The following is a 22,348-nucleotide window of genomic DNA, read 5'->3' on the forward strand; positions in this document are numbered from 1 at the left end:
GAGAGTGGGAGAGAAAGTTATTGTCTTTGTTTGCAACCTGTAATGGTTTTCCTGTAGATTCATTCATTCAGGTTCTCCGCAGCTCCAGAAATACAGCACTCGGCCTTTCTGGAGAGAACACTGAGGAGAGAGAGAGAGAGTCCTTTCGCCTGTGCTTTCAGGAATCAAACTGAACTCCTTGGAATTCTTGAAAATCATTCCACTAGGGTGGGATCCAGTCACTACCCGTTACTGTGCAGAGTACGGTCTTCTGGGACAATTCTTTGGCCACCAGCCAATCAAACAAACTGAGCCCCACCCCATCTCTCTCGCTCTCTCACTCTGCTGCTGACAGTTCTGAGGCCTCCTGTTCAAATTAGCAGAGACTAGTAGATTGTTCTCTCCTGTAACATCTGAATTCCTCATTCCTCTGCTGCTTGACTTAAAGATACTTGTCCATTAATCATCAAATGATAACGGCACAATAAAAGGAAGGGAAAATAAGGGAATAACAGGAAGGAACCTTACAAGAGCAAGTAGGTAATTTCTCTTGGGCTGTTGATGTTATTCTGAAACTAGCATCATGGAAAAGCACCATCAGTATGAGGTTACTTTCCCTGTGCTTTTGTGGAAGTATCTGCCTTCTCCTCTACAGAATGTTCAAATATTTTGTGAACCTTTTCCCCGGTATTAACAACTCTATGGCCAGTTGTTATCCCAAAACAAATAGATATGACAGTATCTATTGTATCATCATATTGTGTGTGATTATGGAAATAACAAAATAGCAAACCTGCTTAGCAGTTACAAGTTTTAAAAATCTTGCCTTGGGTGTTTGATCGGATTACTGTATTTTAACTACGTAGAATGACTACTTATAACTTCTGTACATGAGATTTTAGCCCTCTTTCTCTCAAATTCCAGGCAATACATCAGTTGCTCCCACCTACATATAGGGATGTGTGGATTGAATGGAGTGAAACTGAAAAGCAGAAGAAGGATACAAGGCAGATGGAAAGGAATAAACCACGGGAACAATTCATCACTAGACTGTTAAGCACAGTGAAACAGAAACCATCCACATATGTTTCACCAACACCAGAAGATCCTGAAGACTCCTGGGAGAATTTGTTAACTGAGGATGACTTCAGCCTATCCATTGATAACGACAGGGCAGATAATTTGGACTCAGCAAAGATTATTTTAAAAAACTTGCAGAGTTCCAACAAGTTTCAGAAACTTTTAAAAGATAGGCAACTATTACCAGTCTTTCAACACAGAATGCAAATACTTGAAACTCTGAGAAGGCATCGAGTCGTGGTTGTAGCAGGTGAAACAGGCAGTGGGAAGAGCACTCAAATACCTCAATTTCTTTTGCAAGATTTACTATTGAGTGAGGCTACAAAATGCAATATTATTTGTACCCAACCGAGAAGGATTTCAGCAGTAAGCCTGGCAACAAGAGTTTGTGAGGAGCTTGGTTGTGAAGAAGGTCCTGGAGGAAAAGTAAGCTATAACCCATTTCTGAAGCGCATTGGGTCATTTGAAAAAAAATTCCTAACCCCTACTTTTGAGAGTTGTGTATTTTTTTCTTCATTTTAACGGAGAAACCAAAGTAAAGGTCCATGCAAAGATGATGAGACACATTCAAGTAGTGTGTAAGTGCTTGGGCCAAAGATGATGGGAGAAATAAAAGGCTGAGGTACGGTAGGAGTTTCACAATTGATGTTGGCAAATGTAAGTTAGAACAGGGAACTGCCGTGGGTTTTGATTTCACTGTAGGAATTTGTCAGGGAATGTATTTGGAGTTCAGAAGGAACAAGAAGGAAAGTTCAAAGCAGTATAAGAATTTTTTGGATGGGTGCCCAGTTGGGATCACCCAATTCACCAGGGATTAAGGTTTGAATGAGACTTAAATTCACAGGGTAAGGCTCGGTTCTTCAGACAGCAAACGCAAAAGAAAATTATGCAAAGAGAGAAATATAAGTTGATTATGGGGATATAATATAGAATTGAGGCAGCACGGTGGCGTAGTGGTTAGCACTGCTGTCTCATGGCGGCGAGGTCCCAGGTTCGATCTCGGCTTTGGGCCACTGTCCGTGTGGAGTTTGCACATTCTCCCCGTGTTTCCGTGGGTTTTGCCCCCACAACCCAAAGATGTGCAGGATAAGTGGATTTGCCATGCAAATTGCCCCTTAATTGGAAAAAATGAATAGCTACTCTAAATTTATTTCAAAAAAATAATATAGAACTCAAAGAGAAAATGCTGGAAAATCTCAGCAGGTCTGGCAATAATAATATAGAATTGGTCAAGTCCAAATATATTAAAAATCATACAAATCCAGACAAAGTAACAATTTCAGTTTTATTACACAAAGCACATGCAGATAATTCAAATCCTCCAGTGTCTCCTTTCTACACTATACTCATTTCTAAGTAAATAAACTGAAGAATGAAGTATACTTGTCAATCCAACAGACTTTAATTTACACTTTTCAGCTGGTGTTGGCATGAAATTTTCAGCTGACCTTCAATTGGCTTACGCACTTTCTTTTCCCATTATGGCTTATTCAAATGAATTATGGGCTGATAGTGAAGCATTCAACAAGATTTAACAATTCATAAGTAGTTTCCTGGGCTCAGAAGGAAATTGTGAATCAAGTCAGAAATCTGAAATAAAAGAGTAGAAGAGCAAGCAATGAAAATTTAACATGCCAGATTCCAGAACACTAAATTTTTGGTCATCGCTGCTTTCTTTTAAAGAGCTTGATATCTCAGTGAGGTAGTAAACCATATGTATGTACCTGGAGTTCCAAACATGCTTCCATAAATTGCTGCATGTTCGGCTCCATTTCATAAATTTGGGTCAGATGGGTTTCCAAGTTAGAACATAGAACATTACAGCGCAGTACAGGCCCTTCGGCCCTCGATGTTGCGCCGACCTGTGAAACCACTCTAAAGCCCATCTACACTATTCCCTTATCGTCCATATGTCTATCCAATGACCATTTGAATGCCCTTAGTGTTGGCGAGTCCACTAATGTTGCAGGCAGGGCATTCCACGCCCGTACTACTCTGAGTAAAGAACCTACCTCTGACATCTGTCCTATATCTATCAGCCCTCAATTTAAAGGTATGTCCCCTCGTGCTAGACATCATCCGAGGAAAAAGGCGCTCACTGTCCACCCTATCTAATCCTCTGATCATCTTGTATGCCTCAATTAAGTCACCTCTTAACCTTCTTCTCTCTAACGAAAACAGCCTCAAGTCCTTCAGCCTTCCCTCATAAGATCTTCCCTCCATACCAGACAACATTCTGGTAAATGTGGATTTGTAACTGACTGGAAGGAAAGGAGGAATGTGGGCCCATGAACAAAACCGAAGAGGAAGGATTTTTGGTAGTTGTCCGTAAAGGGAGCTGTTGCTGTTGGAGACTTGGCTTTCTAGTCTCCTTGTTTTTAAATTCATAGATGACACAGAGCTGGGAATTGCAGTTCCAGAGGATAGAGTTGAAATATCAAAACGAGGATTCGCATGGGCTGCTTGGAATTGACTGGTACCAATTAAATCACAAATTTTGATCAATTAAATCACAACTTTTAACCTATTAAATTTTCAATTTGTCACAGTCAGTACGATGATTTCATTCTTATGTGTTGCAATACTAATCCAGTTCTCTAGTCTATATTTATAATAAGGTTATTTTTCTAAAAAAGACCCTTGCTGCTTTGTGTTGGTGTAATGTCAGAAAATCATCCAGTTGTCTCAGTAAATGGTTATTTTTTCAGACTTCACCTGATGAAAGCACAAAATCTGCTTTCCTGGAAGATCACTGCTCATGTAGAGATCCTTTGAACACATGTTTGTAATGTAAAAGAAAATTACCATTTGGAGCTCTGTCAGAGTAAAAAGTACAGCCTGGTTGAGTTAAATATTTTGTTTCGGAATGCTGATACATTTATGTAATACCCTTGAGTTTTGTTCCTGTTTTTGAAAGACAGGATGACAGATTACACAATTTAACCTGAGAATTTTTGCCAGGTTGATTGTTTCCCATAGAGGAGTATCCATTGAGGAGGATCCATGATGGGCAAAATGTTGATGTCTTGAGAGGAGCTACACTTGGTATTAGCTTACACAACAATTTATCGTTTTGGGGCTAAATTTGTGCTATGAATCACTTGTGTTCTGAACACGTTTGCTTACTGAGAAGCATACTTTTGTCATTTGGGTGAACATCTCCATTTGCAGAACTCTCTTTGTGGTTATCAAATCAGACTGGAAACAAAAGTTGGAGAAACATCCAGGCTTTTATACTGTACTACCGGTGTTCTTCTGCGGAAAATGCAGCACGATGCGCATCTTAGCAGTGTGTCTCATGTCATTGTGGATGAGGTAAGTAGACTTGGCTGTACTTTGTTCCTGAGTAAGAATGTACAATGCTGCGATGATCAGAGCAGTTTCAGTGTGGGTTAGATGCAAATCCTGAATTGCAACGATTACAGCTAAGGGATAGAACTCGGTACAGTCTTACACTACATACTGCTTTTATCCACTGGAAATGTTGGGGGATGTGCACTTGCATTATGCCCAGTGAGCTAACTTTTCAAACCGGATTGCATCTTTGATCCCTTAGCTGGGGAGATTAATAACAATTTTGTTCACCTGTTGCAAAACTTTGCCACGTATGCTTCAACTATAATTCTTGGGTGAAAATTGATTGCTTCAACCTGTTTCTAAAACATTTTTCTTGATTGTTCCTTTATGTTACAGGTTCATGAAAGAAGTGTGCAGTCAGACTTTCTGTTAATCATCTTGAAGGAATTAATGCAAAAGCGTTCTAATCTAAACCTAATTTTGATGAGTGCAACTGTGGACAGTGATAAGTTTGCTCGGTACTTTGGACACTGTCCTGTTATCAATATCCCTGGGAGAATTTACCCAGTAGAGGTGAGGATGAAGAATGAGAACATAATGTTTTACTTTTGTGAGTATTTTCACAAAACTGGGAAACAGTGTTGTGTTAAAGAAGATTAAAATTCAACTTTATTAAAACCAATGAGCAAGAGCTTTTTAAAATTCTTCGCCAGCTCAATAACAGAAGACAGGAAAAATATTTTTTTTCACAATTGAATTGTAACAGCCTCCTTAATGTAATGTAGTTAAACATACAATAATATTTTTTCTAAAAGCCCTCAATGTTGGTAGAATTCCCTTTGGAACTGCAACATGAATTGTAAGGTCAAACTTTCCTTAGAATCGCCTATCAGATAAACATCTGAAAAAAGGACACTGCAACACGTTCCTCTAGCGATGAAAATTTCAAGAACCCATCTGAGGTCATTAGTTGGGAACTATTATGCTTCATTTTTCAGGTGGCTTTTATTTTCTAAACATCCACTTCATCTCTTAAATGCCTGCAAATTCAAACATCAGCATGTACATGTAACATTAATCTCATAGGCGCGAAACATTTGTGAACGTGTGCAATTCTCTGAGAAGATACAGAGCTATTCAATTTGCTGCATTATTATTGATTATGTAAAATTGGTGAAAATTATACCTATTTTTGCCAAATTATGCGCAAATAAATTGCTGTGTAACATTTGTGATGGCAAGTAAAATGATGGACAGCCAAACCCTATTGCACATGGAGAGTTTGTGCTTCCTTTCCCAGGAGAATATGCGGTGCCAGTCTACACCTAATTGCCTTCTGAGGGGGCTGGGGGTGGAGGGGGGAATTGTTGGCCCCTGTGCCCCCCTCCTCGCTCTATTGGCTTCAAACAGGTCCTGGAATAAGTTGGTGAATGACTTCCACGTCTTGTGGAACCCCTCCTCCGACCTTCGGATTGTGAATTTCATTTTCTCCAGATGGAGAAATTTCGGCATGTCGGCCAGCCAGCCTGCAGCTGTGAGTGGTGCTGCTGATCTCCAGCCGAGCAGGATTCTTTGATGGGCGATTGGGGAATCAAAGGCAAAGGTGTCGCCTCCCCCCTTCCCCATAAATAGTTCTGGCTGGTATGCTACCCTGAAGACTGCCACATTTGGGCTTGGGTCCACCCTCGAGCCCACCACTTTGGACATTGATTCAAAGGCATGCCCAGAACATGTGGGTGTGGTTGGCCGGGCCTCCCTGCACCATTCACATTTGTCCTCCAGCTCCGGGAAGAACCTGCTCATTTGTGTTTTGGTTAGATGCGCTCTGTGCATCACTTTCAATTGCATGAGGCTTCGCCTTCCACAAGTGGAGGTGGAGTTGTCCCTGTTCAGTGCTTCGCTTCAGCCTATTTCAATCCCTACTTCTTCCTCCCATTTTTCCTGTGTCTCATCCATTGGGCGATGCCCTTTCTAGTAGTCGTCCATACAGGTCCCTGCAGTTCACCCCCCTCCGATCCAGATTGCCCAGTAGTTCCTGTAACATTGTGTGTCTTGGGGTCCGTGGGTATGATGTCTCCTTGCGGAGGAAGTTCTTTACCTGTGGATGTCGCAGTTCGTTCCCGTTGGGTCGTTGTAGTTTTTCTGTCAGTTCCTCTAAAGTCGCTAGCCTGTCCTACGTATATAAGTCCCTAACAGTCAGTGTCCCCCTGCCCTGTCTCCACCTCTTAAAGCTGGCATCTAGCATGGCTAGCGCGAACCTGTGTTTACAGCAGATGGGTGTCATGGTGGACGTTTCGGATAGGCCAAAGTGCGTTCTCATTTGATTCCACTTGTGGATCCGTGTCCAGTCGTGGGCAGTCTGGATCCCCAGAGAGCAGAATTTGCATTGGGCTTGCTTGAATGGTAATCCCCCAAGCTCTGCCCCTCCCCCTTTCGGGTTCACTGGGAAGGCTTCATGGACTTCAGGTTGAGCTTGTAGTCCAAGAAGGCTCCAAACACACTCAGGACCTTCATGATCCCTTCCATGTTGCTTTGCGGGTCTGAGATGTAGAGACATAGGTCATCCGCACAGAATGAGACTCTGCTCTCTGTCTCCTCTTTGGATTCCCTTCCAGTTTTTGCCGCTCTTCGGGCGATCGGCAACGGTTTGATTGCCAGGGCGTATAGAAGCGGGGACAGTGGACATTCCTACCTTGTGCCCCTGTGCAGCTGAAAGTATTCAGAGCTGGTGGAGTTGGTCCGTGCGTTCCCCATGGAGGCATTGTACAGGTGTTGCACCCATGAGATGAACTCTGTCTCCATCCCAAACCACTTTAGTACCTGAATGAGGTGCTTCCATTCAACTCTGTTGAAGGTCTTTCCTGCGCCCAGGGAGATGATCACCTCTGGTGTTCTCTCCCCGGGTCAGTATCACGTTTAGCAGTCGCCTGATGTTCGCTATTAGCTATCTACCCTTAACAAAGCCCATCCGGTCTTCTGAAGTGTACGAAGCAGGATGTGCTTTGTGCTACTGTGAACTGAGTAAAGCTTGCAAGCTAAATAAAATAACTAATGCTGTACCTGCAAATCCATCTTGACTTTTATTGAGGCTAGACTGACGGGTAAAGACATTTGGGATTTGACACTTGGAGTATCTTCTGTCTCCCTCCACAATATGGTTGATTAGTTGTTGCTGAGCTGTTCATTCTTCCGTGTTCCTACTTGCCTTGTAAGTGATAATTTTGCCTCTGAACACCATTTTCATTGCCTCCCAGAGCATGGAGCGTAAGACCTCCCCGTTCCGGTTGTGAGTAAAAGACTCGTCTATGGCCTGTGATTATTTCTGGCAGAAGACCTTGTGGGCCAGGAGGGCCGTGTCCAACCTCCATGGGGCCTGTTGGGCATGGCCAGTCTTCAACCTCGCATCCATGTAGTGTGGAGCGTGGTCGGAGTATTCCTGGAAGCACTGATTTCTCCACCAAATAAGTTGATACGATAATAGACCTTGTGCACTTGCAAAAAAAAAAAAAATAAAAGAATTCCATCTCACCCAGGTGCATGAACCTCCATGGGTCCACCTTCCCCATCTGCTCCGTAAATGTTCCGAGTTCTCTCGACGATTTCCGAGAAAGGGTTTGACACTCTCTCTCTGTCTCTCTCTCTCTTCTCTTCCCCCCCCCCCCCCCCCCCTGCTGGGGTTGGTCTGACCCCACCTATGCTGCTATGTCGATTTTCCCTCTGTGTCCTCCTCCCAATCTCCTGCGTTCGCCCTCTCCTTTCTGCGAACTAGCTCTCCGTTTAAAACGCTATCGTCCTGTGAATATTGTCCTTTAGTTTTCTCTGTCTCCTCTGTGTCTGCCTCATCACTGCCTCCCCTGTTGCTTGTCTAGTCCATTCTTTTGGACAAACTCTCCTCATCTGCAGGGGCAGTAAAATAATCTTCCCTGCTTTGAGATGTTACCCCGAGGCTGGCTTGGTACAACATCCCGAACTTGATATTGTTCTTGTACTTCACCATGTTAAGTTCTCTTTTTTTTCCCAATTAAGGGATAATTTAGCTTGGCCAATTCACCTAACCAGCACATCTTTGGGTTGTGAGAGTGAAACCCACGCAGACACGGGGAGAATGTGCAAACTCCAGACGGACAGTGACCCAGGGCCGGGATTCGAACCTGGGTCCTCAGTGCCGTAGTCCCAGTGCTAACTACTGCGCCACCGTGCTGCACGTCACCCTGTTAAATTCTGTCCGGCGCTTTGCGAGGTCTGCCCCAATGCCCTGATTTACTCGAATCCAGTGTCACTCCCAGCTGCAGGCCTTTGTTTGCCTTGCCAAGCGAAGGATTTTTTCCCTCTCCTGGTACTGGTGTAACTTGGTGATGATCTCTCTTGGCTGTTCCGCCGCCTTGGGTTTTGGCCGGAGCGACCAATGGGCCCTGTCGATCTCCGGTGGATTGGGGAAGCTGTCTCTCTCCCTACCTGACTCCCCAGCATCTGGGTCACGTAGTCGGTAGGGTCCATGCCCTCGGTTCCTTGATTTCAGCCTTCATCTCCTTCATCTCTTTAAGTTCCCTCGTGAGGAACGTCTTTCATCCAACCTCTGGCAGGTGGTGTGGGGCTTGTTTAACAGGTCGGTCGCTGCTCTCCCTCTCTCATGAGTGGTCGGGGACCCCCTGCCTCTTGGATCCGCTGACCTGCTTGCTCCCGGCTCCTGATCTTTGCCACCGTTTGTGGTGTCACTGCTACTTCCTGGCTTTTCTGTTGAGACTTGTATTGTTGAGGGTGAGGGGATGTTTTAGCCTGGTTTTTGTGGGCGAATTTCGGCTAAAAGTGCCATTTTTCTTGCCCATCGGAGGAGAACACATCCTCGTCATTGGAAGTCGAGTTGCCATTTTAATGCTGGCATAGATTTTTTTCATTAAAAAAAAAAAAAAAATGATTCCCATAAATATACCTCAAAATGTACGATGAATGTTACATGTATCCGGCAGAAACCTTTCCCGACACTGCAAAAAATATGAAATTAACTGAACTTTCATCAACACTGTTGGAATCATCTGAATGGAAATGCTATGAAAAACATTACTAGACACGACTACAAAAGGGAAATAATCGCAACAGTCAGCAATTCATGTCCACTTCCAGCTGATCCTGATAATAGCCATTTGATTTTCGGACACCAGGTGCAATAACTGTTACTGTGGTTTTGCTAGCCATTTACCTTGCTAGACCTTCATGACACATGCAGAACTTCTTTCGAGGTCAATGGCTGCGCTGAAATAAAATTGCTTGTTTAAACTGCTTTATAATAAATTATTTTAATTGAATTGCATCTAAATTAATTTCTAAGCATCTCTTGTTGCTGTGCAAATTTGGTGATAGCTAGGGTGTGATTGAATTATCAAAGAGTTTATTGCACAATGTTATCTCTGTTTTATCTATCATATTTTTTCAACAATATAGCAAGTCTAACTTTCTTTACTCTGACCTTCATGTCAGGTCAATTTTAAATTTAACCACAAAAATTTCCCCAGTATTTAAAAAAACTGTAATCCTATTTTATTCTTTTTGTATTTAAGGATTTGCATTTATGTATCTTTGTGTCATGCACTTGTGTAACCTGACAAATCAATTATTTATTATTTTTAGGGATGGATTGTTTTTGCTGTTATTGTGTGGACTTCCCTGATATTTTCTGAACAAGTATAGATACTCGTTACATTTAGTTTCATGATGTAGATCAACTGTGTGTCTTTTAAATTTTCTCCTCCAATCATATACAGGTTTTTCATTTGGAAGAAGTGGTAGAAGAGACGGGCTACGTTTTGGAAAAGGATTCTGAATATTACCAACAAGGTTTGGACGAGGAAGAAGAAATCAATCTGACTGTCACTGGCAAAGGAGGAAGGACCTTTCAGCATCAGGTTGTTAAGAATACAGTGTTGACTGTTAGTTGAAGCAGTATTCTGTATAATGTATTTATATTCGTTGGAGAACAGAATGTCTTTTGGTTTTTCGCTGTTTCAAATCAGTGATACGACCATTGATGAAATTGAGTCACACAGCTGGATAGCATAAATAAGGGTTCAACTGAATTTCTGCCAGTTGTTTGAATTGGCTGTTTCAGTTCAACCAGGCAAGCACCTTCACATTATTGCAATCAGCAAGTTTTCTTGGTTTCCTCGGTCTTATTGACGGTTACTGTTCAGACAACATTACAGTTTCATCTAAATTAACATAGATTTATCTTTAGAATGAATGCTGATCAGGACATTTGTACCAACTTATGAATTAGGAGCAGGAGTCGGCCACTCAGCTCCTTGAACCTGCTCCACCATTCAGTAAGATCATGGCTGACCTGATTTATTTCGCCTCGCTGGTTACTTTCCATCCCCTGCTTATCAAGAATCAATCTGGCTCTGCCTTAAAAATATTCAATGACTCTGCTTCTACTGCCTTTTGAGGAAGAGAGTTCCAAAGACTTGTGACCATCTTGAGAGAAAGAAATGCTCCTCATCTGTGTTTTAAATAGGCAACCCCTTATTTTTAAACAGTGACCTCTAGTACTATATTCTCCCACAACAGGAAACATCCTTTTCACATCCACTCCCTTAAGATCCTGTTTTGCCATATGGGATCTTGTATGGGAGAATATGTCCATATTCTACTTGACTAATGGCCAACTGTTGATTGTCTTGTTTTTGAGGGAGGAGGAAAGTAATTAGGGTCCTTTTTCGGATTGAGTTCACATCAGGTGATATGCCTGATGATAGAAAATGAAACCAAACTCTGTCAAGTTAGATCTTATACTGCACTTAGTGATCCAAGGAGTTAATGAGCCAGGTTTAGCGTGTTGCTCGGGTAAAATTCTCTGATTTAGTTATGGTATCCTTCTGGGCAGCATGGCTTGAACTGAATAAGTAACGGGGAGGTTTGGACACTTGCATTGTTTAGTGACAGACCTGCAAAATTCGATTAAATCCAGTTGACAAATAGAGTGAACTTGGGCAAGATGAGTCTCTTGAGCTGGGAAGCAATTGGTTTGTTATGTAAGATGATTGTGTAGCTTTGATATGGCAAAACAGGAATCTTCATATGTGCTGTTACAGACGGGAATAAGCTAACTGCAACCCCTGTTCCCTTTAATGCCCATAATCAGTGTGTGTTTTTAACTATTTTTAAAGAAAATATTTTATTGAAGCATTTGTAATTTTCACAGTTTAACACATTAACATTTCTTAAGCAACCACACGGGCCGACACACGCAAAACACCTAAAAAGAAAAGTGAACAATGTCCCCTACTACCCCCGCCCTATTCCCTAATTACCCGTACACTAAGTTCCCTGTCCTTATCTAACATTGCCACGCTGCCATCTCTGGGCAAACCCCTGAATTGATCCTCTCAAAGCGAACTTGATTTTTTTCCAGACTGAGAAACCTTGCCATATCGCTGACCCACACTCCTGACTTTGGGGGCTCCGAATCTCTCCATCCCAGCAAAATCTGTCTCTGGGCCACCAGGGAGGAGAAGGCCAGGACATCGGCCTCCCTCTCCCCTTGGCCCCCTGATCTTCCGATATCCCAAATATTGCCAGTTCTGGACTCGGAGTTACACTCCCTTCCAGGACTTTTGACATAACGTCCGCAAATCCCTGCCAGAATCCCTTCAATTTCGGATATGCCGAAAACATATGTACATGGTTCACCGGGCTACCCCCACAACGCCCACATCTGTCCTCCACCTCCTCAAAGGACCTGCTCATCCGGCTACTGTCATGTGGGCCCTGTGGACCACCTTGAACTGAATCAAGCTACATCTGACACACAACGAGGATGAATTGACTCTCCAAGGCTTTTTCCCACAGTTCAATTACAACTCTCCTCCCAGCTCCTCTTCCCACTTCCTCTTCACCTCCCTGATAGGGACCCCTTCCCACTCCATCAACTCCTTGTATATCTCCGAAACCCTCCCCTCTCCAACCCCTGTTTTTGACATCACCTGATCCTGTCGTCCCCTCAGGGGGAGGCGAGGAAAGCTTGGAACCTGCCTCCGTACAAAGTCCCAAAACTGAAGATACCGAAACCCGTTCCCACCTGGCAGCTCGAACTCTTCCTCTAATGCCTCCAAAGTAGGAAAGCCCTCCTGGATGAATAGGTCCCCAAATCTCTCAATCCCTGCCCACTGCCATCTCTTAAAGCTCCCATCCAGCCCCCCCTTGAACCCCCAAATGTCTAAAACTCCTCTCAACCACTTTAAAAGGTAACTCCTTCAGTCTCTTTTCCTGCCCCCATGCCGGGATCACGAACATCTCGTTCTTTCCAATATTTAACTTGTAGCCTGAAAATTCCCCTCCCCCCCCCCCCCCCCCCCCCCCCGGTCACTATCCCCCGCAAGGCATTCGATGATCTTAGGGCCATTGCTAAGGGCTCAGTGGCCAAGGCAAACAGTAATGGGGAGAGCAGGCATCCCTGCCTTGTCCCCCTACACAGACCAAAGTATTCTGACTGGATTCGGTTGGTTCTTACATTTGCCACCGGCGCCTGGTATCACAGCTGGACCCAATCCACAAATCCCTGCCCGAACCCAAACTTGCCGACAATATCCCATAGGTACTTCCACTCCACCCGGTCAAAAGCCTTCTCCGCGTCCATGGCTACCACAACCTCAACCTTGCGCCCCTCCGCTGGCATCATTATAACATTAAGAAGCCGTCTAATATTGGACGTCAGGTGTCTGCCCTAAACAAATCCCGTCTGATCCTCCCCGATTACCTCTGGGACGCAATCCTCTATTCGAGTGGCCAAGATCTTTGCCAGCAATTTAGCAATTACATTCGAAAGGGAAATTGGCCTGTACGATCCACAGCTCTCCGGGTCCTTGTCTCGCTTCAGGGTGAGAGAAATTGATGCAAGTGATAGTGTTGGGGGAAGCACTCCCAGCTCCTTGGACACATTAAAAGCCTTAACCTGAAGCGGCCCCAGTACCCTAGAAAACATTTTATACAATTCCACTGGGAATCCGTCAGGTCCTGGGGCCTTAGCCAATTGCATTGCCCCCTCCCTGAGCCCAATTGGGCCCCCCAGGACTTCCACCAGCTCCTCATCTACCCGATCAACACAGCTTAAGATACAGTGAAAGGCTGAGATTCTATAAATATAAAGCAACGCAAAACTTTTAACTCGGCCCACTACCATCTATATTTTCAAGTCATTATGCCTCTACCAGATTATTGTCTTTAATGAAAGCCGCTGGTGAGCCAAAATACAGTTCCCGGTTCTCGTAGGTCACCCAAAGACGGGCCGGGTAGAGCAGTCCGAATTTTATGTCCTTCGCATACAGGGCCACCTTAACCTTATTAAAACTCACCCTCCTCTTTGCGAGTTCTACGCCCGGATCTCTGCCTCTTCCCACATGAACTGTTTTGTCTGTTGGTCCACTTCTTAATGCGTAGCTTGTCCAGGAACCGATGCAGCTTCACCACCATTGCCCTCGGTGGCTCATGGCCGTAGGTCTTACGCCTGGGCACCCTGTGAGCATGGTCCCCCTCTAATGGTCTGTCAAACGCATCCTCCCCGAGCATCTTCTCCAGCATCTTCCCCACATTCGCACTAGCATCCAATCCCTCCTTTCCCTCTGGCAGCCCAAAAATCCGGATGTTCTGCCTCTGAGAACGATTCTCCAGGTCCTCCACCTTCTCCAACAACCATTTCTGCCGATCCTGTAAAATATTAATTTCCATTGCCATTGCAGTGGACTGCTCCTCTTGTTCCGCCGCCAGCTCCTGCAACTTTTGGATCGCCTGTCCCTGGGTCGTCACTTTCTCCTCCACCCGGTCGACCACCTCCTTAATCGAGGCCACCACCCGGGTCAGGTCCTCCGCAAACTCCTTACGATGTCGGGCGAACTTCTCTTCCAAGTATTTAACCCACTGATTCATCGTCCATTGAGCTGGTGTGGTCGAACTGCATCCACCAAACTCTGAACTTCACTTCCAACCAACTTTTGATTTCTTCTTTTATGATTGTTTCTTGGTTGCTGATGGATCTCTGTGTCGTTTCGGAACCCTGGATATGCGTTCTCCCGTCTTAGTTCCCAAATAACAGATTCCAGGCTGTGTTTTTTGGCAAAGTTTCGTTGAACTTTATTTGTCAGCTTTAGTGTCTACTGGTAAACTTTGGTTACAATACAAACTTAGGTCCGATTGATTGTCTTTAGCGAATACAGTGGTTGAGTTTAAAATACAAATCGTGTAATTCTTCAAATCATGATACACAGTACAAAATTACGGATTGATTTAAACAAAAGAAAGATGATGATTTAGCAAAAGCAGGCAGCAAAGACATAGGTTTCAGAAAGTGATAGATTGATTCCGGAATGGATTTTTCCATTCCGCCAAGTGATTTTAAAAAAAATATATATATATTTTATTAAAGTTTTCAAACACAATTTTTCCACTTTACAAATCAACATAAGAGTTAACACAATAACTAATAAGTAACATTATTTAAATAAAATAGTGAACTAGCAAAGTAACAAGAAATAGTGCGCACCCCCCCCCCCCTCTGGGCTGCTGCTGCTGACGATCTATTTTCCCTTAACGTTCCGCGAGATAGTCAAGGAACGGTTGCCACCGCCTGGAGAACCCCTGAACCGATCCTCTCAATGCAAACTTCATCCGTTCCAGTTTTATGAACCCTGCCATGTCGTTGATCCAGGCCTCCACGCCGGGGGGTTTCGCTTCCTTCCACACAAGTAAGATCCTTCGCCGGGCTACCAGGGACGCAAAGGCCAGAATATCGGCCTCTTTCGCCTCCTGCACTCCCGGCTCTTCCGCTACCCCAAATATAGCTAACCCCCAGCCTGGCTTGACCCAGACCTTCACCACCTTTGAAATCACTCTTGCCACTCCCCTCCAGTGCCGGACACGACCAGAACATATGTGTGTGGTTCGCCGGGCTTCTCAAGCACCTCCCGCACCTGTCCTCCACTCCGAAGAACCTGCTCAGTCTTGCTCCCGTCATGTGTGCTCTGTGTAGAACCTTGAATTGTATCAGGCTAAGCCTGGCACACGAGGAAGAGGAATTTACCCTACTTAGGGCATCAGCCCACAGCCCCTCCTCAATCTCCTCCCCCAGCTCTTCTTCCCATTTTCCTTTCAGCTCCTCTACCAGCGCCTCTCCCTCGTCTCTCATATCCTGATATATTTCGGACACTTTGCCCTCCCCGACCCATACCCCCAAAATCACTCTATCCTGGATCGCCTGTGTCGGGAGCAGCGGAAATTCCCTCACCTGTTGCCTCGTAAACGCCCTCACTTGCATATACCTAAAGATATTCCCCGGGGGCAACTCATACTTTTCCTCCAGCGCTCCCAGGCTCGCAAACTCCCCGTCAATAAACAAGTCTCTCAATCTCCTAATTCCTGCCCGATGCCAGCTCTGGAACCCTCCCTCCATCCTTCCTGTGACAAACCTATGGTTATTCCTGATCGGGGACCACACCGAGGCACCCGTCACCCCCCTAGGTCGCCTCCATTGCCCCCAGATCCTTAAGGTTGCCACCACCACTGGGTTTGTGGTATACCTTTTCGGGGAAAGCGGTAGCGGCACTGCAGAAAGATTTAGACAGTTTAGGAGAGTGGTCCAAGAAATGGCTGATGAAATTCAACGTGGGCAAGTGCGAGGTCTTGCACTTTGGGAATAAAGAATTGAGGCATGGACTATTTTCTAAACGGTGACAAAATTCATAATGCTGAAGTGCAAAGGGACTTGGGAGTCTTCGTCCAGGATTCTCTAAAGGTAAACTTGCAGGTTGAGTCCGTAATTAAGAAAGCAAATGCAATGTTGTCATTCATCTCAAGAGGCTTGGAATATAAAAGCAGGGATGTACTTCTGAAGCTTTATAAAGCATTAGTTAGGCCCCATTTAGAATACTGTGAGCAATTTTGGGCCCCACACCTCAGGAAGGACATACTGGCACTGGAGCGGGTCCAGCGGAGATTCACACGGATGATCCCAGGAATGGTAGGCCTAACATACGATGAATGTCTGAGGATCCTGGGATTATATTCATTGGAGTTTAGGAGGTTGAGGGGAGATCTAATAGAAACTTACAAAATAATGAATGGCTTAGATAGGGTGGATGTAGGGAAGTTGTTTCCATTAGCAGGGGAGACTAGGACCCGGGGGCACAGCCTTAGAATAAAAGGGAGTCACTTTAGAACAGAGATGAGAAATTTCTTCAGCCAGAGAGTGGTGGGTCTGTGGAATTCATTGCCACAGAGGGCGGTGGAGGCGGGACGTTGAGTGTCTTTAAGACAGAAGTTGATAAATTCTTGATTTCTCGAGGAATTAAGGGCTATGGAGAGAGAGTGGGTAAATGGAGTTGAAATCAGCCATGATTGAATGGTGGAGTGGACTCGATGGGCCGAATGGCCTTACTTCTGCTCCTATGTCTTATAGTCTTATGGCCTTTAGGCTTGTTCCTTTACAGGACGCCATCTCCAGCCTCTTCCACGCCGCCCCCTCTCCCTCCCTCATCCACTTGCAAACCATCGCCACATTGGCGGCCCAGTAATAGTTGTCCAGATTCGGCAACGCCGGTCCCCCTCTGTCCCTGCTGCGCTGCAGGAACCTCCTCCTTACCCTCGGGGTCTTCCCTGCCCACACGAAACTCATAACGCTCCTATCTATTTTCTTAAAAAAGGCCTTAGTGATCAAAATGGGGAGACACTGAAACACAAAAGGAAACCTTGGGAGGACCATCATCTTTACCGCCTGCACTCTGCCCGCCAGTGAGAGCGGCAGCATATCCCACCTCTTGAAATCCTCCTCCATCTCCTCCACCAACCGCGTCAGATTGAGTTTGTGTAGAGTTCCCCAGCTCTTGGCTACCTGAATCCCCAAATATCGGAAGCTCCTTTCCACTCTCCTTAACGGCAGGGCGTCTATCCCTCTTCCCTGATCCCCGGGGTGTACTACGAAAAGCTCACTCTTCCCCCTATTAAGCCTATATCCCGAAAAATCTCCAAACTCCCTCAATATCTGCATAACCTCTGTCATCCCCTCCACAGGATCCGCCACATACAGCAGTAGGTCATCTGCGTAGAGTGACACTCGATGTTCCTCTCCCCCTCTAACCACCCCCCTCCATTTCCTCGAGTCTCTCAACGCTATGGCCAGTGGTTCAATTGCCAGCGCGAACAGTAATGGGGACAGGGGGCACCCCTGCCTTGTTCCCCTATGTAACCGAAAATACTCCGATCTCTGCCGATTTGTGACTACACTTGCCACTGGGGCCCCATAGAGGAGTTTGACCCAACTGACAAACCCCTCCCCGAACCCAAATCTCCTCAACACCTCCCATAAATACTCCCACTCTACCCTATCGAATGCCTTCTCCGCATCCATCGCTACCACTATCTTTGCCTCCCCCCTCCGCTGGGGGCATCATTATCACCCCCAACAGCCGTCGCACGTTGACATTCAGTTGTCTCCCCTTTACAAACCCTGTCTGGTCTTCATGCACCACCCCGGGACACAATCCTCGATCCTCGTCGTTAACACTTTTGCCAGCAACTTGGCGTCTACATTCAGGAGCGAGATAGGCCTATATGACCCGCATTGCAGCGGATCTTTATCCCGCTTCAGGATTAGTGATATCGTCGCCTCCGACATTGTCGGGGGTAGAATCCCCCCTTCTCTGGCCTCGTTAAAGGTTCTTGCCAGCAGCGGGGCCAACAAGTCCACATATTTCCTGTAAAATTCCACCGGGAACCCGTCTGTTTCCGGGGCCTTCCCTGCCTGTATGTTCCCCAGCCCTTTAGTCACCTCGTCCACCTGAATTGGCGCCCCCAGACCTGCCACCTCCTGCTCCTCCACCCTCGGGAACCTTAGTTGGTCCAGAAACTGTTGCATCCCCTCTTTTCCCTCTGGGGGTTGGGACCTACATAGCCTCTCATAAAAGGTCTTAAACACCTCATTTACCTTCCCTGCTCTCCGCTCCGTAGTTCCCGTTTCATCCCTAACTCCCCCTATTTCCCTCACCGCTACCCTCTTACGAAGCTGGTGGGCCAGCAGTCGGCTCGCCTTTTCCCCATATTCGTATCTCATCCCCTGTGCCTTCCTCCACTGTGCCTCTGCCTTCCCTGTGGTCAGCAGGTCAAACTCCGTCTGAAGTCTTTGCCTCTCTCTATATAGTCCTTCGTCTGGGGCCTCCACATATCTTTTATCCACACTCAAAATCTCCCCCACTAATCTCTCCCTTTGCCCTCTTTTTTCTCCTTGTAAGCCCTAATGGAGATCAACTCTCCCCTAAACACCGCCTTCAGCGCTTCCCATACTACCCCCACCTGGATCTCACTGTCATCATAGGCCTCCAGGTACCTCTCAATACATCCCCGCACCCTTCCACAGACCCCCTCATCCGCCAATAGTCCCACATCCAGTCGCCAGAGTGGGCGCTGTTCCCTCTCCTCTCCTAGTTCCAGATCCACCCAGTGCGGGGCATGGTCTGAAATGGCTATGGCCGAATACTCTGTTCCTGCCACCCTCGAAATCAGTGCCCTGCTCAAAACAAGGAAATCTATCCGAGAGTATACCTTATGGACATGGGAGAAAAAGGAGAACTCTTTGGCCAACGGCCTGGCAAATCTCCACGGATCCACTCCCCCCATTTGCTCCATGAACCCCCTGAGCACCTTGGCCGCTGCCGGCCTTCTTCCGGTCCTGGATCTAGACTGATCTAACCCTGGATCCAGCACAGTATTGAAATCCCCCCCCCCCATTACCAGGCTTCCCACCTCCAGGTCCGGGATACGTCCCAGCATCCGCTTCATAAATCCCGCGTTGTCCCAGTTCGAGGCATATACATTTACCAGCACGACCTCCTTTCCCTACAATCTACCACACACCATCACATATCTACCACCGTTGTCCACCACTATATTCCTAGCCTCGAACGACACCCGTTTCCCCACCAATATCGCCACCCCTCAATTTTCGCGTCCAACCCTGAGTGGAACACCTGTCCCACCCATCCTTTCCTTAACCTAACCTGATCCGCCACCTTCAGATGCGTCTCCTGAAGCATGACCACGTCTGCCTTCAGTCCTTTTAAGTGCGCGAACACTCGGGCCCTCTTAATCGGCCCATTTAGGCCTCTCACATTCCACGTGATCAGCTGGATTGGACCCCCCCCCCCCCCCCCGCGCCGATTAGCCATCCCCTATTCTAGGCCAGTCCCCCGTCCAGGTCCCGCGCACCCACCTGTCCCCCAGGCGGCGCACTCCCGTCCCGACCACCTCTTCCCTTGCCAGCTCCCCCTCGCTCCCAGCAGCAGCAACCTAGTTGACCCCCCCCCCCCCCCCCCCCCCCCCCCCCCCGGCTAGATCCCCTTCTAGCAATGTTACTCCCCCCATGATGCTTCCGAAAGTCAGCTGACTCCAATTGACCCCGGCTTCCCCGCTCTCTCCTTGACCCCCCCGTGTGTGGAACTCTCATCCTTCTTGCGCCTGTCTTCCCGCCATCGTCTTCCTAGCGTGGGAAAAAACCTGCGCTTTCCTGGATCGGCCCGCCCCCCATGGCGCAGCTCCCCCATTCCCCATCCCCCCCTCAGTCCCTTTTTCCACCGGCGCCCACATTTCTCAGTGTCCCTGTCAAGAAGAGAAAAAACCCCGTCTATCGTCCCGATACTGTGAACCTCTCATTCCCCAATTTACATTTCTATACATCAACATCGCCGTCTCCCCCACAGCATCAGTCCCTCAGTTCTCGTCCAATTTCTCTTCGTGGATAAAGGTCCATGCCTCATCCGACGTTTCAAAGTAGTAATGTTTGCCTTGGTGCGTGACCCACAATCGAGCTGGCTGCAGCATCCCAAACTTTATTTTCTTCTTGTGAAGCAACGCCTTGGCCCAATTAAAGCTCACCCTCCTTCTCGCCACCTCCGCGCTCCAGTCCTGATACACTCGTATCACCGCATTCTCCCACCTGCTACTCCGTACCTTCTTGGCCCAGCTCAAAACCGCCTCTCTGTCGGTGAAGCGGTGAAATCTCACCACTATCGCCCTTGGTGGTTCTCCAGCCTTTTGTCTCCTCACAAGGGGGCCCCGAGGGGGCCTCAGCTCCCATTAGCGAATGGAGCATCGTGCTCACATAAGCCCCAACGTTAGCTCCCTCCACTTCCTCGGGGAGACCCAGAATCCGGAGGTTCTTTCTCCTCGAGCTGTTCTCCAGGACTTCGAGCCTTTCGATACACCTGTTATGTAGCGCCTCGTGCGTCTCCATTTTTACCGCTAGGCCCAGAATCTCATCCTCGTTCTCAGATGCCTTCGCCTTCACCCCACGGAGCTCTATCGCCTGGGCCTTTTGCGTTTCTTTTAGCCCTTCGATTGCCAATAACATCGGCGCCAGCACCTCCTTTAATTCCTCCACACACTGTCGGAGGAATTCCTGCTGGTCCGGGCCCCATGTTGTCTGGGCTCCATCCGTCGCCATCTTGCTTCTTCCTTCTCTTCTCTGCCGCTGCTCCAAAGGATCCTTCGCAATCTGGCCACTACCACCGATCCTTTCCATACACACCCGGGGGGACACCTTCCTTCGTCACCCCACACTGGGTTTGGTCCCAAAAAAAATTCCGTTGGGGCTCCCAAAAAGAGCCCAAAAGTTCGTTAGAACGGGAGCTGCTGAAACGTGCGGCTTAGCAGTGCGTCGCCGCAACCGGAAGTGGCGCCAAGTGATTTTTAAGGAGATTATTATAAAGTCTTGCCTTCTTTTCATCTCTGATTGGTTTTACTGAACTTATAATTCACTCAATTTGCCACTGTCTGTCTGTCGATCTCGAGAGAGAGATATGTATTTAAATGAGTTGGTGTGAATTTCTCTTACTATCGCTTGCCAATTTTCCGATTTATCGACACCTGCATCGCCTTCAGGGCACTATGACCGTAGACTGTGTATTCCTATGGAAACTGGACTGTCCAGGCTTGGGAAAGCAGTTGCATTTTTATAATACAAGGAAGCCCTTTGGCTAGTTGACGTCACTGGCCTTGGATTCTCTAGCTGTTGGAAATGTTGAAGTCTAGTTTTAATGAAAGAAAACTGAAATGTATGATCTGGGTTGACCCTTAATGTGTCTCCAGCTATAGTTACACTGAATGAGTTCTCATTTAAACCTCTTATATCTGACTAGAAAGTCAATTTCTATCAGTCCCCCTTTTGATTCTTCTAAAGATTAAATGACCTAAGTTTGTATTGTAACCAAAGTTTACCAGTAGACATTAAAGCTGACAAATAAAATTCAACAAAACTTTGCCAAAAAGCACAGCCTGAATCTCTGTTATTTGGGAACTAAGAAGGGATAACGCATATCCAGGGTTCCGAATAGCGACAGGGGTCTATCAAATGGCGCTGCGAGCAGGCGCAGCTCCATAAAATAGGGTCGCCTCCTCCGCTCGCTTTTATCCACTTGTGTTGCAAAATTCCCACAGAAATCCAGCTTAAAAGCCGTTAAAAAACCACGAAGAGCGGAAGCTGCTAAATGTGCGACCGTTCACTCCATGGTTGCCACCAGAGGTCGTGTTTTTAACTTCTGAGTGTGCGGTCAATTTGAATAACCACCAAGCTTTTTGTGGGTTTAAATAACGATCATTATTTATCCTCATGTTCACTTTGAAAGTCTAACCTTACATCACTCACTCACCTGCTCTCACAGGCGCACACTTGAGGAAAATAGAGTTAAAGAGAACAGTGCACTTGTATCAGGTGTAAACAAATTAATTGTTTGTAATGTATGTGATTGGCTGTTGGAAAATGCTCAATAAATGTCTGGTGAGGAACAGACTTGGAGACTTTACAATGTTGCTGCCTCTGCTGCTGTTTCTGCAGTTGTGTGTCTTATAGAGACAGCACGTGATTAAAAGGGAGACCAACATGTCTGCCTTACTATGAGGTTTCTCACAGACCCTTTTCCCTAAACATGATATGCTTCAGTGGATTAGCTGCAACCTGGGGTTT

The 22,348-nt window shown here is 46.4% G+C and overlaps 1 protein-coding gene across 2 annotated transcripts in view; it reads left to right on the forward strand.

The window, feature by feature from the left end:
• The window catches only part of dhx29 (DEAH (Asp-Glu-Ala-His) box polypeptide 29), a 179,185-nt gene that overhangs the window by 87,768 nt on the left and 69,069 nt on the right, over positions 1-22,348 (forward strand). For both annotated transcript variants that reach the window (XM_072497035.1, XM_072497036.1), the window contains exons 11-14: positions 904-1,485; positions 4,231-4,374; positions 4,753-4,929; positions 10,116-10,256. In XM_072497035.1, coding sequence (XP_072353136.1) covers positions 904-1,485; positions 4,231-4,374; positions 4,753-4,929; positions 10,116-10,256 — 1,044 coding nt within the window. The remainder of the gene's footprint in view (positions 1-903; positions 1,486-4,230; positions 4,375-4,752; positions 4,930-10,115; positions 10,257-22,348) is intronic.

This window comes from Scyliorhinus torazame, chromosome 3 (assembly GCF_047496885.1).
Source record: "Scyliorhinus torazame isolate Kashiwa2021f chromosome 3, sScyTor2.1, whole genome shotgun sequence".
Taxonomy (NCBI): domain Eukaryota; kingdom Metazoa; phylum Chordata; class Chondrichthyes; order Carcharhiniformes; family Scyliorhinidae; genus Scyliorhinus; species Scyliorhinus torazame.